General features: G+C 41.2%; 1 protein-coding gene across 1 annotated transcript in view; it reads left to right on the top strand.

Moving 5' to 3' along the window:
- Window positions 1-5228: 5228 nt before the first annotated feature.
- The window catches only part of AKT3 (AKT serine/threonine kinase 3), a gene marked incomplete at its 3' end in the record, with an annotated part of 153099 nt that continues 139138 nt past the window's right edge, over window positions 5229-19189 (top strand). Inside the window, exons 1-2 of the mRNA XM_080342165.1 lie at window positions 5229-5519; window positions 18982-19136. Coding sequence (XP_080198291.1) covers window positions 19091-19136 — 46 coding nt within the window. The 5' untranslated portion in view covers window positions 5229-5519; window positions 18982-19090. The remainder of the gene's footprint in view (window positions 5520-18981; window positions 19137-19189) is intronic.

The following is a 19189-nucleotide window of genomic DNA, read 5'->3' as shown; positions in this document are numbered from 1 at the left end:
CAAGTTCAGCTGAAGGCCTATATATTAAGTTAATCATATAGCTAAACTGTGCAACTCTGTAATCTTACTGCCTTCTTCCCATCCTTCCCTTCCGTTGTTTGTCATCCTTACTGTCATATCTAGTTTCAAAGCAGGGTAAGGTCATTGGGGTAGGGCATGTGTCTTCCTCTGTGTTTGTAGAGCTCTAGTGTGTGGTAGTACAGGAAAGAAGGGGAAGGAAAACATTTTTTTAGGTCTTTGGAGGATAAATAATAAAGCAATAATAACACACTGTAAAATAAATACTATCAACTGATATTTACACAGTTTTCTATCCAAAGTCTCTACTGTATTCAACATAATTATAGTGCTGCTCAGCAAAATAGGTGGACAGAATAATAATGCCTGCATTGCTATCTTGCTTTACCACCTATTCACAGATAGCCTACACCCTGTAGGTCTAAAATAATAATAATATGAGTCTGTATATTAGTATCTTCTGTAAGCACAGATGAACTGTGACCATCTGTATAAAGGAGAACTTTCTGTGTCCAGACGGTTTTTACAATATATGTAGAAGCCACCCAACAATCAGCTGATGTTGAAGCAGTTTAATGGAACTGGTGGAATGTCTAGCAAAACACAGCTTTTTTTTTCTCTCTCAAGTCTTTATATATTATAAATAAATGAATGACTCTAATGCTTTTTACCCAAACATATCATAGATATCCAGGGACACGGAGTGGGATAGTGCTTTCTGAGACAACCACAGAGGCAGAAATTCCAAAAAGAAATTAACTAAGGTTGAAAGAGAGTAAAGGAAAAGGAGAAAGAGATTAAAGCAATAAAGTTATTTAGAAGTGAATGTGACAGAAAGTAAAAAAAAATGCACTGTAAAATCCAACTAACCACAAGTTAGTTTTGTTTCCTCCCTGTGTCCAGTGGATTGCAACACCCCCTGCCCACATTTTTCCTACATGTCTTATCTGAATTCTGCAGCTTTACAATGAACTCTTTCTTTATGTGAGGAATCTAATTGTCATGAGAGACAACTACAATTTGGATCGTAGTGGTTAAAGTCCCGAAGTGTCTGTGTGCCTAGGACAATACAGGGAATACAGAGTTACAGCTCAACATTAGCTGAACACATTCACTGCTTATAACGGCTGAACTTAAGCTCACTAATAGACACTTCAGCTTTTTCAGAACTATATGTATAGTAATGCTTAAGCCACAACTTTTGCAGGCAACACCTCAACTTCACTATAATGAAAAGTATAATACACATTTTGAGCATCACTTTATGTAAAGCAAAATTTATTGCCCCTTGTCAGTTAGTTTTTACTGATAGGTATCTGCTTTTCAAGGAATAATAAAGTAGATAGTAATAGGGAGTTCAAAACCAGAAATTGTCAACTGACCTACTGTCCATCTTTTCTTTTTTGTTTTTGTTTTTAATTGCTATGCTCCAAGGTGGCTTGTTTTTGTTTTTAATGCATTCTTATATAGAAACAAGCTTATTAGCTGACACAAGGAACAAGGAATGAAATTAAACTGAAGGTGACATAATCCGTAGAGGCAGAGAGAGCCCATGTTCTGCAGGCAGAATCTTCTCATCTCCTATTTGTTTATTTGCAGGATGTATATCTCTAGTCTTAGACCATATCACTCTGGTAGTGATAACACTTAACACAAACATATTAAGTGAAACAAGGTGTGCATCCCTTTTTTTTTGGCATTAGAATGGACAGAATTTATAGAAAGTATGTGTAGGTTTTCCCTTTGTTTTCTGTTGAAATTATGATTATAAAATTATGAAATTATGATCATATAAAAGTTTATCAGCTGTCTTGGTGGTGCCAGTATAGATGACAAGGAACGGATTTTATTCGGTTTGTTCCATGATTCTGTATTTGGAACATGTAATGTCTGAGGTCCCCATGTTCTCCTGAATTTACATGCAGCCCTATTGTCCTTCTCACGTGAATTGCAATACTTTCTTTATTAGCATATATTGTTAATATGTTGATTAAATTCATGTCACATTGTGATTAATTTGAAAATAATGTAATTCCTGGAGAACCTACAACCTCATTATGTTCACAGTATGTACATCATAGCCATGTTATTTCTGAAACAGGAATGCCACTATTTGGTTATTAATCAAGGGGTCATTTCTGTCCAATTTACAGTCATTAACTTTTTACAATAAACTATTCTGAAGCCTTAGAGTGAGATACTGAGCAGTAAAATGATCATATGCCTTAAGGAAAACAACAACAAAACAACAAAAAACACCCCCCCAAAACAACAAAAACCAACCAACCCCCCAAAACAAAAACCAAACTGCACAACAAAAAAACCCAAACAAAAAACCAAAACTGTTCCACAGTAGCATTTATTTATATAGCACACTTAACAGTCCATACAAAAAAGACGGCTTACATTCAGTACATCAAGGCCGGTATATGAAGCTGAGCAGCATCAGAAACTTAGGAGTAGCTAACAACTATGAATTTCCAAACAGAACAATGATATTTGATTTCTGAGGAGTAAGATGATGGTGAATCTGATTTTAAAGTCATGTTGAGCAAAAAAAAAAGAGATTTGTCTGTGAATAGTTGTCCACATTGTATAGATAAAATTATTCTATCTTAGTACTGCTAAAAGATATGTTTAGTCTCCAGATCAGTATGACAGATTTCAGCCCACCATTTCTTTTTCAGCAATTTGTAAAAAATTAAAAATGTTGAAAAGTCTGTTTTCTTGTAGATAAATATTATCTTCTCTAATAAAAATATTATTACCTCGGTGTATTTTTTTTCTTATTAGATGTAAACAAACGTGCTTTTATGTCAGATTTTCCAAAGTGATGTATGCCAAGTATCTATTCATAAATTTAAGACAACTTACTGTCATCATAAACAAAGGATCTCACAGGTGATTTCTTGAAAATTAGGAGAAATAAACTAGGCAAACAACCATAGAAATATACTAATAAGAAATTTGTGATTGTTACTGGCAGGGACTAACATATCACAGGAACGCAACATGAATTCCTGCTCTGACTGGTAATGAAATACCACGACTTTCCGTGGGCCTGGATTTCACACTCAACATTTGGCATCTGCACAGTTGATTGCCAGTCTAACAGCTACTGCCCATGCAGATTTATGCTGCCCTGGGTACTGGGTCCTTCAGCAGAATTGCAGCAAAGAGAAGGCACATTTCAAGAACTTCCTTTTTCAGGAGCAATATAGCAACAGCGATTGAAGGAGACGTTAGTGGATAAATATATTTTAAGAACTGATACTATGTCTCTCTGTAAATATTGATAGTTTGTAAGATACTCACTTTAGTAAAGTGCTTCTGAGAAAGACTGAATGGTAAATTGTGGGAAAGGAAGTAGTGCTTAGCAAAGTCCTTTTTAACTTCTTTGTCAAAAAGTTGCCTTATTCAAACACATAATAAATTTTGCGTTTCTTCAGAATTAGGGGCACAGAGAGCTTAGGCTGCAGCCTGCTAGTTACAACAGTGCGGCAAATGAACTTCATAGTTCTGAGAGGAAACTCAGCAGATTTATGAATGGGATTATTGGTGTGGTTGCCTGCCACAGCAGGGAAAGAATTCACTGCCCCTGGAGGCAACTTTCTAGTCCTGTGCCAACTCATGTGATTATTTAGATCCTCTAAAAAGTCTCTCTGAAGCCCTGTAGCGATGCAGGGAAAAGGAGGAGTGATGTCTCAAATGGCTGTAGAGGAAGATGGGATGTGAAAGGAAGGAAAATTTAAAAAACAAAAACGGGATACATCCTAATGAAACATTTTCTGGTTTGTCTCATTTTCTAAAGATAAACTGATGAATGCCTTCCTTTCTAGAATAGGTTCTGTACTGATACAATACAAACACAGCGCAATTATTTTTATTTCAGCAATCAGAAACGTCCATTTCTACTCCGCACTAACAGGTTCTGACACAAGTTAGTGCCAACTACAAGTATAATAGATGCATTTACGCAGAAAATTAATCTGTGTGTACTATTTAAATGATGAATGATAGAGAGCATAGTTATGTGCATTAAACTCGTGTATGTACACACAGCCACTTAGCCATAAAATAAACTGTCGAGGGCACTATACCTACGAACCTCAGACCCTGATTAGAGTTGCAGAACCATGCTCGGCTTTACTGCAGCAGGTTGCAGGCCAGGGATTCCCAGCCTGTGTAGCCCCAGAGGCACCACTGCTGAGCGCGCAGGACGCCGGGCTCCGCACCCCGCACCGCGGCTGCCCTGCCGCACCAGTTCCATTGCTATATTGCTTGTGGCAACAGGAAATGTCAGAGTCACGAGCCGATGAAGGGTGGTGTAACGTTTCTCTAGATGTTTGTTTACCCATTGGGATAACTCGAAGTCTGCAGATAATTCAGCAATCTTGAGGTTGGTACATCCATTAAACACTTCAACAAGGGATGAATTACAGCTGCCTGCTGTGTAACTGGTAGTTTTATTCTTGGAAGAGTTTGCAGAGCTAAGTGGACCACTGTGGGTACCAAGGCAAGAGCAGGGAGAATGTAAATGCGTGAGTGCGAGAACAAAGGAAATAAAACTCGGGATGTATATGCGGGTCTGGCAAGGAGACGTGCTGCTGCAAACTCCAGCCGCAGCGGGAAGAGGGGCAGCGGCGGCGCGGGCGCGGCAGCCCCATTTCTGTTCTGCAGGGGCAGGCAGCTCCGTCTGGGCGGTCCCCGGCTCTGCCAGGGGCAGGAACCCCGCGGCGGCTCCCTGGCAGCAGGCGGGCCGCGTCCCGGCCTGGCAGGCACCACCCGCCGGCACCGGGCTCAGCCTAAAGGAAAGACCCAGGCGTGGCGCCCGGTACCGGCGGACGCCGCTGCCCGCATCCATCCTCCCGCTCCCACCCGCGGCCCCGCGCTCCCCACCCGGGGCACGCCGCCCCTCCCTGCCTGCCCGCCGAGCTGCCTCGCCGCCCCCGCTCCCCCACCTCCCCCACCCTCACCTCAGCCGCCCCCCTCTGTCTGGCTCCCCCCGCTCTGTCTGGCGGCCCCCCCGTCTCCGCCGCGCTTCTCGCGAGAGCTGGGGATGCCGCCGCCGCCGCCGCCGCCGCGGAGGGGGAGACACTCGGGGGGAGCCAGTGACGTCGGGAGTTTTCCTGAAAGTCAATAACGAGCCTGGCGGAGGCGGCGGGAGGAGCCGAGAGCGGGGCCCGGGCGGCTCCGGGGTGAGTGCGCCGGGGGGAGCCGCCGCCCTCCTGACCCCGCGCATCGATGCTGCGGCCGCGCTGCCCGCCCGGGCGCCTCCCTGCGTAGCGGGGCGCGCAGCTCCATGTAGCCGCCGCCGCCGCCAGCGCCCTGGGGCCGGAGCCGCCTCCTCCCGCCCCCGCGAGACACCGGCCACCAGGGACCGCCGAGCCCGGCGGGGGAACAGGGGAGGAGGCAGCGGCGCCCTCCCTCTCCTTCTCCCCCCGGAGCCGCCGCCGCCCTCCGGCTCCGCAGCAGCGCCCGCGGCGCCGCCGCTTCTGCAGGTACGGGGCGGGAGGGGCCGGGCGGCGGCGGGCGCTGGGGCGGCGGCGGGCGAGGGGATGCGGGGGGGCGGCGGCGCTGCGCGGCCGGAGGCGGCGGGGAGCGCGGCCGCCCGTGGCCTAGTGCCGCCGGCGGGGCGGGAGCGGAGCGGGGAGGGGGTCGCCCTCCCGGCGGCGCCGGGCCGAGGTGGGGAAGGGCGGGGCGGGGGCGTTTCGGCGGGGGGAGGTTATGTAACGGGGTGGGGGGGTGGGGGGTGCGGACAGGGGCAGGACAGGGCGCGCGCCCGGGGGCGCTGCCTGCGCGGGCGCGGGGTCGGCGGTTCCCACGCGGCGGCGGCCCCTCCCCGCCGGGCGCGCGCGCCAACCTCCCTCCCTCCCCCCCACCCCCCCCCCGCCGCCTCCCGCTGCCGTGCGTGCGGGTGCCGGGGCGCCGGTGCCGGGAACCGCGGGGGTTTGTCCGCTGGGAAGCTCTGTGCGTGTCGGTGTGCGCGCCCGTGCGCCCTGGCGCTAAGAATAGCAGCGAGGCCGCGGGTGGCAGCGCCGCGCTCAAGTGATGCCGCCGCTGCCGCCGCCGCCGGCGGCTCTGGCTGCAAGTAAACAAACCGGCCCCCCCGCCCGCCCCCCGCACCGGCCATCATGGAGGCCGCGGCCCACATGCAAAAGTTGATGCGCAACGGGCCGGGAGCTCTTACCGGCCGCTCCACCGCGCCGAGGTGGGGCCGGGCCTGCGGCGGGGTCTGCCCGCGGGCCTGCCCGGGGGCCTGCCCGGGCTGTGGGGGCAGCGCGGCAGGTGTTGCTGCGGGGCAGGGAACACCCAGGTCCTGGTGGGGTAAGGCAGGGGCAGCTCACGTGCCTGCGCGCACCTCAAAGGGCCGTGGCGCAGCGGGGGTGCCCGCGCACGCACACGTTGGGCTGCGCTGCGCACACGGCGTGCGGGGCGGTTTGACAGGTCAGTACAGCGCCTCTGAGCAAAAAGTTATTGGATCACGCTGCTCTGTATTGTAGTTTAAATGCAAATGATCGTGATGTAACGAGCAGTGACAGGCTTATGGGCTGTTTGGTTGCTTTATATGAGCTGCGCTTCTTAGTTTACTTTTGGATGGGAAGCTAAGGCATGAAATAGCCAGTGCTGTTTCATTCACGTTTTCCCATGATACGTTGTTTAAAGGATATACGTTTAAAAAAAAAATAAAAATTCTTATTTTCTTGCAGCTGAAAAGGAATAAACAATTTCATCTCTCCTGACCTTTATTCTATTTTTTTTTCTTTAACGTAATTATTAGTTGACTGACTACTTGTACATATCTATACCATCTCATTGTTTGTATACAAACATGTCTCAGACTTGATTCACTTAGCCTCTTTTTAAGAGTTTTATTACAAGAAATATGATATACCTGATAACTGCATTGTCAACTTATTTTCAGTATTGAAGAACCTTACAGCAGTCTCTTCTGCTAATGTTTGTTTAGGTTTCACTAAAACTTTGTTAATGGACAAACATGGTTCTCCACATTTCCTTTACAGAGGCCTTTATTTCTCAAAGCAAAAAGCATGCAAATAAGTAGATTGCAACTTCTGACAAGTAACATTTAAAGCATGATCTCTTGTTTCTCTCAGCTTCTATATAGGCCAGTGCTGGTTCTTCTGCACTGGAATATGGAAAGAGTGTAGATGAGATAGGGGAGGAAACTCATTTTGACTTTTGAAGTAAGCGTACTACTTAAGAAGATTGTGTTTGTAGGACTCTCTGGTGGTTTTTTGTTTTTGTTTTTCATCACAGGAGCCTTTAGGTTGACCTCAATATTTTTAATTGGATTTGATTGCTAATTATAGTCCATGTGGATATATTTTGGTTGGATGTAACCAATAAGTCGAGTTCAAATAAGGGCCAAAAAACTGCAGAGATAAGAAAATGTCTCTGTTTCCTAGACAGCTATGCATAATATTTGAATAACTCATTTCTTCTCCCATGTAAGTGCGTGGTATGCACATATACACAGTTAATATTAACAAGACTGTCTTGTTTTATGCGGTTTATTCTGTGGTGTATTCCTGCTTACTCTAACTAGATTTGAATGAATTCAGTAGCTTCCTTAGTTTCTTAAATTGGTTCATAGAAAGCAGTATTTCAGAGTCTTACTGCCTCATTTGTTTTGAATTTTGGGGGAAGATGATGTGCTGTTAAGCAAAATCTGCCATTCTATGGGAAGTCAATGAGAATTCAAACAGGTTCTGGTTTTATTTTGACCCATTTGAAGTAGATACAGCTTTAAGGAGAGAGTGATATTAATTTGCACTGGAAAATGTTGGCTCTTTGACACTGTAGCAAATTGTTCATAAAAGAGAAAATAGTTTGATGGGTTTTTAAAGCTTAACTCAAAACCACTTACCAGAGTTCTGCTATTGTTTGTAACCCAAAGCTCTGTTTGCAAGATGTTACCAGAAACTATATCTTGACTTCCGACTACAGTTAGGAACAGCATGTGTCTGAAGTTTGTATAATAACTAAGAGGTCCTTCAGACCGCTTGGAATTAGTCTTGCGTTGATTGATTGAATCTTCTTTCAGTTTCTGGGTGTGCATTTTCCCAGCTTAAAAAGACCTATTGGCTAATGATTTCAATAACCAAGAAGCTTTACTTGCCAAACAACTTTGAAATATTCAATTGTTTTGGAAGGTATGACACCATTACTACAGTGGTTAGTGTCAAAATACATTTGAAATCTCTGTACCTTTCTTAGTATAAAGAAGGTACAGTTTCTTACAACCATGTCTGGTTATAGTTTATTTTGTTCTGTTAATGCAACAGAGGAGGTAGGTTTGGTGACGTGGTAGCCATGCTTTCCTTCAGTTTTGCAACAGAGACCCAGTATTCTTTGGGATCTTTTAAGGCTTGGGCACTGGAGAGTGGAAGGACAATGAAATACATAGAGTGAAAACTTTATTGTACCATACTTCCATTTTGATATGGATAATGCATAAATGAATTGGTTTGCTTTAAAAGTAATGCTCCATAGGGTAACAGTATGTTTTGTAGGTATATTAGTTAGCTTATAGACCAAAACTCCTCTCTTCTCTTTTTCCTGACTGATAAAATAAACATTCTGTTCAAAATGTTCAATACTCGCTTTGCAAACAGCAGTTAGAATTCAGAAAGAGGGAAATAGTTAAGTGCGTGCATCCATGAGTTCCTTGTAACATCAAAGTTCTGCTTTTATTTTCAGTGTTTATTTGTATGAGATTTATAACCCGCTTACTATTTAAAGTACTGTCTATTATAAGAGAAGATTACCAACTGAAGTGCTCTTTTACAAGGTTCTAGAATATGAGATTAATTCATGTTATCTAGGATTCTCCTTCAGTTAGGATGCGCCTGATAAAAATACTGTGGAGGGAGTGGGGGATACTTTTTAGCACAGCATGTACTTCAGGGAGTTTCGCATTGCTGTGAGGAAGGTGTGTTTTCAGTGAGCATCTCTTCTTGTCAATCAGCAAGTTTACTCTTAGTTGTAGAGAACTGACTTTCCCAGCATGGCAGGGTCTCCTTGGTAAATGTGTTGCATTAGTTACTCTTCTTTGCAACAAGTTAGCCTGGTGTAGTAAACATTATTTTCTAAAGAGACGTTACATAGTAAATAGAAAAGCTGATTCAAATAAGGTTTTTTGTTTGTTTGTTTTATTTTGTTTTGTTTTTTTTGTTTTGTTTTGTTTTAATCCATTGAAGCCAGAGAAACAAAAAATTACCTGCAAATAATAAAGTATTGACTATGAAAGTTAACCTTTTAGTGTTTTAATGAGTGTAAAAAGCCATCTTTAAAGTTTTGGTTTATATTTTAATCTTGACTAATTGTACGAACAACATTTTAGGCTATCTATATAAAGAGAAGAATTTATAAGTGACACTTATTTAGACAAATAGCTAATATGTCTGATAAAAAGACTGCAGAAAATGCAAGGGTGTAGTTGTCAATTATTTGGCATTTTGTGCGTGTTCCATAGCTCTAGATCAAGGTTAAGTATGTGCATTCAGGTAGTTTTGATGCATGCCATGTATTTTGAACAGATTGGTTTTGTCTTTGTTATTGAAAGATGTTGTTCAGATGTAATAGGAAGCTGTGGCAAAGTAAGTATTTACAAAAAATTTCCCCCGTGATTGAATATTGTTAAATGTTACTGTCAAGGAGAATAAGCATTTTTCTATTGTGTATGTGAAGATGCTTACTTTTGGTCACTTCAAATGTTTATTTGATTTTTGTGCTATTTCTGTCACCACTTATGTTTAGATTAAATACCTTAGTATATGTTGAGTCCCTCTTGACCAATCCTCCTTTTCCATGTATTTTTGGGTGAGTGTTTAGGTGTGAGTCATGCTGGTCAAAAAATAGCAGTAAGAACAAGTTGCCCTGTGATTTCCCCCCCACCCCCCTCTTCCCCACTGTAATATCCTGACTAAAGAACAGTACTCTTTTTAAAATGCCATTAAGAATGCAGCTTGGACCTCTGTATTTCATATGTATGTCTGAGTGACCTGACAGCATGGTTTGTCAGACTTCCCTGCGTTGTCCATGTGGTGAAGTTGTTTGAGTGCCTTCTAAAGCAGGAACAGAGGTGAAGAGCCTGCTGGAGCTTCACTGAGATCCGTGAAGGTCCTACCACTACCTTTTGGTAGGTGTGGAATGGCAGTGCCCAACAGCCAAAAACTTATTGTATGGCTGATTTAGCACCACAGAATTAGTACAGTATTTGTCAATTGAGTCCCAGCAATATTACAAACCAATCTCTACCAACACATATAATTTGTTTTCCCCTTAGCATTTAGATTGCTTCTTGAGATAAGTGATTAGTGCAGCTTGCTATGTGAGATTTTGTTAATTATTACAGCTTTTTCTAAGTGTATTTGAGGCAGAGAGTTAAGTTTATATGTGTGAGTTTCATGTAATCTGTTTTTTCCTATAATATTTACTCTAGTGAGCTCTGCTTCTAGCCTTAAATCTGTGTAAGCAATAGTACGTACACCTTTGAAAAATATACAACCTTCATTTAAAGTTGTAGAGAATTCTTTCTGTTCTTAAGAAATTGATGTCTCAAGTTAATGAGAATAATGCTTTTTGAAGGGGAACAAGAAGGTCCAAAGGTTTTAGCTTAGAAGTTCTAGTCATATTGTAGTGTTAGAATTTGTCTGTAGGTTCAGCAATGTTTGATTGCTTTGCAGGAAGGAATCACAAAGCTCATCCTTGTTGTTGCAAGTCAATTCAGAATCTAATTCATTCAATATCCAGATAATAAATAAATCCTACTGTAAGAGTTTAAAAGAAAGCTACTTGGTAGACATGTCATTGAGCTTTTTTCATCTTTTATATTAATAGTTTGAGAACACATTTGTATCTGAGTACTTTGCTGTTCTTGTTGCTCATGGCACTTCATGTACATGTCTTCAGCAGTGTGCTCAGTGTTTTATACACAATATGATGTTGTGCTGCAGAAAAGTTACTATCATACAAAGTTTAAATATATGAGCTTAATGAAACTTCATTTTGTATCTCTTGAAGATATATTTTAAAATATCTCAGAGTGAATAGGAATTTCTAGGTACTTTGAACTTTTGAAAATTAGATTACCTTTTCCAAAGTATTCTAGGCATAGAAAGGCAATTTTAGTTTGTTTTCAAAATATGAAGCTTGGGTTTAGTTTTGCTTGGTGGTTTGAGTCATTACAAAACTATTTTTTTAAAGGGCAAAGGAGCTTTGTCTTGAAAAGGCAAGAATTAGTATCCCTACATTAATCCTCATCAAGTTAAATTTATTATGTGTATTTTGAAGTGTTGAGTGGAATAACGTTATCATAGTTGTGATACTCAGCTCATCTAACTCTTGATTTGACTTCCTTTAAGTCTCAAAACTCCCAGGATCATTGTCTCGGTAACTTATTTTGATGAGTAACTTTAGCCCTCCCTTCGCCTTTTCTCCTTCAAGTGTATTATTTGGTTAAATTTCAGACCTATATTCTAATATGTTTTGTCACTCTGCTATCTGATTTTCAGTTACTGTTTTGTATGGCTGAGGGGGAAGAAAGGGATGTAAAGCATTTTTTGTCAATAAACACAATGCAAAACAATGGATTGTTAATGTTTCACATGGGATTCTAAAGAAACAATTTAGTTACTTTTAGAAACTTCCTTTATACCTTGGTAAACAAAGGCAAGGTTGGCTTTGTTCACCTTTCTTTAATTATACCTTTGTCCCTTAAAATAGGTTGCTTTGTTGTTATAAGAGGAAAAGAAATACAGAATGATGGTTTCTTTTTTGATACGCTTATTCAGTTGCAGAATCTAAATAAAACTTCTAACTTGTATATTAATATTTCAGTGTGCCTGTAGTCTCCTAACTAGGCTTATCTGAGCATATATTAGCTTTGTGCAGCTTTTTGATATACTGAAAGTGAAAATAGAACACTGAAAATATTAAGGCACAATGCATGTATGTAAACATGTTTTAAAAATAAATAGTTATCTTTTACAAAGTATATTGGTTTTCCTTACCACAAGATGTATGTAGCGGTATTTTCCTGTTATCCCCCTCATTATTCTGAGTCAAGACTTATGAAATAAAGTTGTTAGAAGTGAATTTTTGATACCAATATTCTTAAAGACAATGAGGCTTTTAGTATGAAATATAGTTTAAAAATATTTGCAATGCCTATTACAGAGATATCTTGGAATTCTTTATATTTGTTTTAAAATTTGTAAATTGTGGACATTTCTGCTTTGAAGGTATTTAGGGATATCTTTAAATGTCTTAATTGTGCATACATAAAGATTACCATTTTATAAATTTAGGATCTATTGTCTTTTAATAATCCCATGGGTGTTTTTGTTTCTTTGTCTTGTCAAACCAGTTCGTGTTTTGTTGTCTGAAGTGTAACCAAAATTGCAGAACAGGTAGTTTGTAAAAGCCTGGTAAATACACTATACTTTTTAGATAAAGCACTCAGCTGAGTGTGATTTTTCCGTTAACAATATAGGCTAATTTGATTTAGTAGGTTTTGTAGCAATCTGTGTTCTGCAACACAGTCTTTTGTGTAGTTTTTGATGATGTGCAATGTATCCTCTAATTGTTTGACCAGAATTTAGATAACAACTTTGGTAGGGGAAGAGGATATGCATGCATTTTTCATTTAAATAAAATTTGGATCTCAGGTTCCAGTCCTAAAGAGAACTCTGTTTTTAGTTTAGAGCCTTATCTTTTGAATTCCTTGCTCTGTGATTGCAAACAGCACTGGAGACAGTTATAGCCTGTTCGGTCATCTTGGAGGATTCAATCTCAGATTTGTGAAAACCTCTTAAGAGCTTGATCTGCCCCCAAAAAATAGCCCCCAAAGCAGGGAAACAAACTTGTGTGTGATGGAAGCCACTAAAGGATGGCTGAGAGCTGGTTTTTTTTGGGAGAGTGTGTATTTTGTGTGTGTATGCACAACATTTTCCAGTTACCTTTCTGAGAAATGAGGAGATAGAGATGATCAGATTTGGTTCTGCTTATGTTGAGGACCAAAGAATCTCAGTGAGTCAGGCAAAGTGAATCAGAAAGATTCACTGGCTGTTTCCTCTCTGCACCCCCCCCCCCCCCCCCCCCCCAAGTTTTTCATTAAACAAATGATTACTTGTAAAAAGGGAAAATGGTAGTTCCCTTATAAATTAAGTGAATAAGGGTGGATGAATCACTAAGTTGATAATGCTGCAAGAAGTTATAGGGATCATCTCTGGAAGCGCTGAAACCGATCCTGTTGGCATTCTCTTTGGTAACTTGAGTTGGTAAATGTGAGAGTATCTGTTTTTTCTCAGCTCCAAAATTGTTGAAAGTAGGAGCCTGTGTTTATGAAAGTTCTTAAAACAGAGATCTGAATCATACAATTTACACTGAATTTATGGGCACTGTCTTCTTTACTCAGCTATCTCTTTTCATGGGGGAAATGGGAGGATGCCCAGATTCCAAGGGAGTTTTGTTGTCTTCCAAGGGAGTTGTCTGTTCTTATGAATTGTGATGATTATTCACTTAGACATAGTGGTTGTTAAGTGTAGACATGAACCACTAGTTTTAGTCTTTCTGCTTGGAAGGGATTTCTTTCCTTCTCCCCATCTACCAGGTCTGTGGATGTGCCTGACAGCTGTGGTGGGCATGAGAGCCTCCTTTAATTTAAAAATACAAGCTGAAGAAAAGGTGTCTTCCTACTGAATGGTCCATTGCTCATCTTAATGGTTGATCTCATAGTTCCCCTATGGTAGCATCATGAAATGAGCTGGTTCTTCTCTATATTGCTGTTATTCTTAAAGTTCAAGGTGAAAACTGAAAAGGTGTTGGCTAGTTTTCACCACGACTTTGGAGAACTGTAATCGGCAGAGGAGTCTGGAACTCTGTTGCATGTAATACTTAATGCTTAATCTTTGTTCAGAAAAATTCCTTTGCAATCTCTACAGCTGGAAACATGGAAGGTAATACTAGCACTTTAGAAGTGTGCTGAATTGTTTCATCCAACACTGTAAAAGTGGCTCAATAGCTTTTCAAAGAAGAAAGGAGAAGTTTTACTATTTTTTACCGGATAAAAAAATACGGGTGTTTTCTTCACGTGACTGACTGTGATGGAGTACATTTTTACAGCTGCACCAGAAAGCATACAGACAGTAGTTCTTCTATGTATTATGCATATATGTGACTATCTGATACCATCTGCAGAATACACACAATATACTGTTTTAAAGTATCTTCCAAGTTCTGTTTGATAACGTGGTGGTGGGGGGGAAGCAATCCAACCTGTTGTCCAGTGGCTGAAGCATATATAAAAACAAGTCAGGTTTTTCCCTGTAAGAAGCAGCTGGAATACAAAATGTCTAGAACTACAGTTCTTACACATTTTTTCCCTATTTCTGTAGGTTCATCCTATAGCGAGAAGGAAAACTGTAAAATTACTATATAACAGCCACTGAAACTTGAGGCTCATTGGGAGAGCAGAGTTGATTGCTGACAAGTATTTAAGTTCTATGCCAGCTGTGCAGAATCAACACTTCTGTGGCTTTTCTTGAAATAGCTGAACTATAGGTGAAATTCTATTTTCGTGTGAGAATTCTTGTTTCATGTGTTTCAGGCAACTCCTTTACATCTATAGAAATCCTTTATTATATCTTCAGGGAAGAAGGTTTCTGTATGACTAGCTTTCATTAAGGTCAGTTTTTGTTGTGATAAGGAGTAATTCTCTCAAAAGTCTGTTCTTTTAAAGCTTTGCTGAGTGACTTTGAGAGTAAAGGAATACAGCTTCTAGAAAGCCTCAAGGGAATTTATTAAGGTATAATACTACAGATACTTAAAAAAGGCTTCTTGAAAGTGTAGTGTGAATGTATAACCTTTATTTTCATTAGTCTTTTAAGGCTTTGGTTCATCTCCTTCAGATTCCTGTGTAGTTCAACTTGACTTTTAATTACCTGTTAAGGGAATGATCACTATAGCCATACAACTGCTGATAATTCTGTTTAAGTTGTTCCTGATAACATTGTGAAGATAAACTGGATATAATACAGTTGGTTTTGTCACTATATTGATATGATCTTTGTATTTTGGCAGTTTTGTTTGAAATTCAGTAAAGTAGTACATGTGATGGGTGGGATGCAATCCTACAGACATACATTTGAGGTTATTGGGACACCAGCTGACATGAAAATTGGTCATAGATCAGATTTTTTGATTGAGTAATATTAACTTAATCACAATCAGTGGAGAAATAGGGAGCTTTAAGCATAAATTCATTCATTAGAACTGGGTGTCTACTGAAATAATGGATTTAATGATCAGTGTGTGGGCAGACAAGATTATTGCTACTTAGTACAGAAGTTCATTTCTTGTAGCTTAATCTCTCCTAATAAAAATAAATTATTGCACTTTTCATAAGTACACACCAAAATTGGAAAGCAGGAAATGAAGAAAAGAAGGAAAGAAGCCAGAGAGTTGTGGTCAATGGGGCAGAGTCCCGCTGGAGGCCTGTATCTAGTGGAGTGTCTCAAGGGCCAATACTGGGACCAGTACTATTCAATATATTCATCAATGACTTGGATGAGGGAATAGAGTGCACTGTCACCAAGTTTGCTGATGACACCAAGCTGGGAGGAGTGGCTGACACGCCAGAAGGCTGTCCTGCCATCCAGCGAGACCTGGACAGGCTGGAGAGTTGGGTGGGGAAAAATTTAATGAAATATAACAAGGGTAAGTGTAGAGTCTTGCATCTGGGCAGGAACAACCCCAGGTTCCAGTATAAGTTGGGGAATGACCTGTTAGAGCAGCGCGGGGGAAAGGGACCTGGGGGTCCTGGTGGACAACAGGATGACCATGAGCCAGCACTGTGCCCTTGTGGCCAGGAAGGCCAATGGCATCCTGGGGTGTATTAGAAGAGAGGTGGTTAGTAGGTCAAGAGAGGTTCTCCTTCCCCTCTACTCCGCCCTGGTGAGACCACATCTGGAATATTGTGTCCAGTTCTGGGCCCCTCAGTTCCAGAAGGACAGGGAACTGCTGGAGAGAGTCCAGCACAGGGCAACAAAGATGATGAAGGGAGTGGAGTATCTCCCATATGAGAAAAGGCTGAGGGAGCTGGGTCTCTTTAGCTTGGAGAAGAGGAGACTGAGGGGTGGCCTCATTCATGTTTATAAATATGTAAAGGGTGAGTGTCATGAGAATGGAGCCAGGCTCTTCTTGGTGATAACCAATGATAGGACAAGGGGCAATGAGTACAAACTGGAACACAAGAGGTTCCACTTAAATTTGAGAGGAAACTTCTTCTCAGTGAGGGTGACAGAGCACTGGAACAGGCTGCCCAGGGGATTGTGGAGTCTCCTTCTCTGGAGACGTTCGAAACCTGCCTGAACACCTTCCTGTGTAACCTCATCTGAGTGTTCCTGCTCTGGCGGAGGGATTGGACTAAAATGATCTTACGAGGTCCCTTCCAATCCCTAACATTCTGTGATTCTGTGATAAATTTTGCCAAACGAGTAAAACATATTGCAGCATATGCCAGCCCAAGCTAAGTACAGTGTGTTATGTTGCTTATTTTGTCTATAGTTGAAAAAAAAAAAAGTAATATGATCACTTCTCAAATAATGCAATGAAAGTCTCATAGGAAGATCGAACTTGGATATTTGGGTACTGGTGTGCTTACACTTCCTTCACAGTACAGTTGCTTTTAGGTCGCCGTTGTTTGACACTCACCCCTGGCTTTGTAAAGATTTGTGTTGTAATAAGAGCTCATACAGTGCTGTGGTGATCCTGAACGGCAAAACCACAGCCTGCTTTCAGGCACGTGTCTTAATCTGTCAGGATCACTTTCCATGCACAGCTGATAGACTTGCTTATCTCTAGTTTGAAGCATGCAAACAGAAGTTCTGATAATGTATGACCCAGAAAATAGCTCTCAACACTAGTAAAGTGAAGGATGTGCAAATGCATGTTCCGGTTATTTCTGCCATATTGGTTTACATAAAGCAAAGTCTGAACAGCTAAAGCTAGCGAGATCAATTAACAGTAATGAATCTGTCTAAGGTCCTTCCAAAACCTTGTGTGTAACAGTTTCTTTTAACTCTTAAGAAAGCTTGAACAATATTTAAGTCTTAAAGCAGGGTGCAGTTCCATAAGCACCGGTGTCTGTCATCCTTTTAGACGTGTCAAGGTGTGATGCCAATGCAAAAGGCTGTGCATCACCTGCATAGTTCTTACTGATGTATCTACCAGTGTTGTGGAGATGTCTTTTAAACTTTGCAGGATTAATGAATTTAGCATTATGGCTTTTATTCCATGCATCTGAAATACTGCATGCTTTTGAAAAAGTGACTTGGTGAAAGCAAAACTGTAAAACGGACACACTTCAGTGTTTCTGTAAAATCAGGTTGTACTGCATTTTTTTTGTTGTGTACCACTTGAAAAAATACTCATACCAAGTTTTATTTTGCACAGCACAGCATCCATACAGAAGCAGCCTTCCATCTAGCTGCTGTGTGGTGCAAATACACATTTTTCAAATGATAAATAAGAAATAACCTGCATGTGTATAATGGTTCAGTTTTTAGCCTGTTCTTAGCTGGATTAGAATAGTTTATTTCCCAGTCCTTTCTCCATTCATTCATTGCACAGATTGCATGTAGCACAGTTGTATTTGTTTCTATCACATGTTTACATTTGTTGATCAGCCTACTAAATGTACATGTATATGCTGCATTTGATAATACTAAACTGGTGTGCAGATTTCTCTTCTGTGCTGGTGCTATGTACAGGCGCACTCCTGCGTGTACAGCCATAAAAGGGTGTTCCTCCACTATCAGAGACATCGCTTTTCTTGGCGTCTCACTCTTTTCTGTATTAGCATTATTTCACTGCTTCTCTTTATTTCGAAGAATGACGAGGAAAGGCAGTCTGCTGGCAAAAGGAAACTTCCCCTGCCCTCTGGCTTCTCTTCCTACTTGATTGTAGTATTATTAATATTTATCTCGTCTTCACAGCTGATAGGTACTCTGGGAGTGAGGTGGTCAGAAGAGATGGTTGTGACTTCTGAGAGTGGCATGTCCTGTTCCAGGGCGAACTTCCCTTCTGTCCCCTGCAAGCTGAGCTTAGTAGGGAAAAGAGCACTCTTGTTGCTGCCTGGCTTAAAACCTTTAGAGAATGTGCGCTCCTTCTTTTCATAAACTAAACACTGGCTTTTTTGATTAATTTGTACTTCTAAGAAGTTGTTTTTCTGTCCGTGTACTTGCTTTTTTTTTTTTTCCCAAAACTTCTATAAGTTAAGGATTCATATTTGCTATAATGAAATTATAATAGAAGTAGGAAGAATCTTATATTTTTGTAGTCTTAACTGTATTTTTTTTATTTTTAATTCAAACATTAAAAAAAGTAACTGCATGTCTAGTAAATTGGTTCCTACAGATTCTAACAGTTACAAGGCTAACTGAATCCGTAATACTTAAGGCTTTGGTTTTAAGATCCTTTACAGAAACTTCCCTTCCATTTTCTTGCACTCTTGATATGATCAATGTAGCCATAATAGAGGAACTACTTGTCCCTTGCAGGCATTATGGCAAATGCGGGAATGGTTAAAGCTCCTGTGGGTTCAGAGTTGAACCTGTGAAGCAGTACTGGCACCCTTTCATTTAAAAGCATCCTGTGCATTTGTATGAGAGAACTCTACTGTATGCATTTTATAAAAGTGCTTAAATTTTAATGACTTAAATTTTGACACATTCTGCTGCTCTTAAGCATTACAGTGTTCATGGAAAATGTGCTGTAAGACTAGAAACATGATTCTGTTATATGGTTAATTTAAAAAAAAGGCAGATTTTTAGTATGAGCTCAGTCAGCAGAAGACATCAACAAGGACTTTTTTGTTGGCTGTCAAGTATGAAAAACAGAAAAGACTTAAATTCTTTCTCTAATATTTCCTTCCAGGCTGACTCATCAGTAGAAACTGGGAAGAGCTGCAGAAGAGAAGGCAAACAGACAAGCTGATAACTCAGAGAAATACTCTTTTGAGTCGGGGGTTCAGAGTGGAGCCATCATGAGCGATGTTACCATTGTGAAGGAAGGCTGGGTTCAGAAGAGGGGTAAGTTCTACGTTTTAGTGGAAAGTTCTTCTGACGCATCATATGCTGTGTGC

The sequence above is a fragment of the Nesoenas mayeri genome (genome assembly GCF_963082525.1).
Source record: "Nesoenas mayeri genome assembly, chromosome: 3".
NCBI lineage: Eukaryota > Metazoa > Chordata > Aves > Columbiformes > Columbidae > Nesoenas > Nesoenas mayeri.
This window is presented reverse-complemented; position numbering and strand designations above follow the sequence as displayed.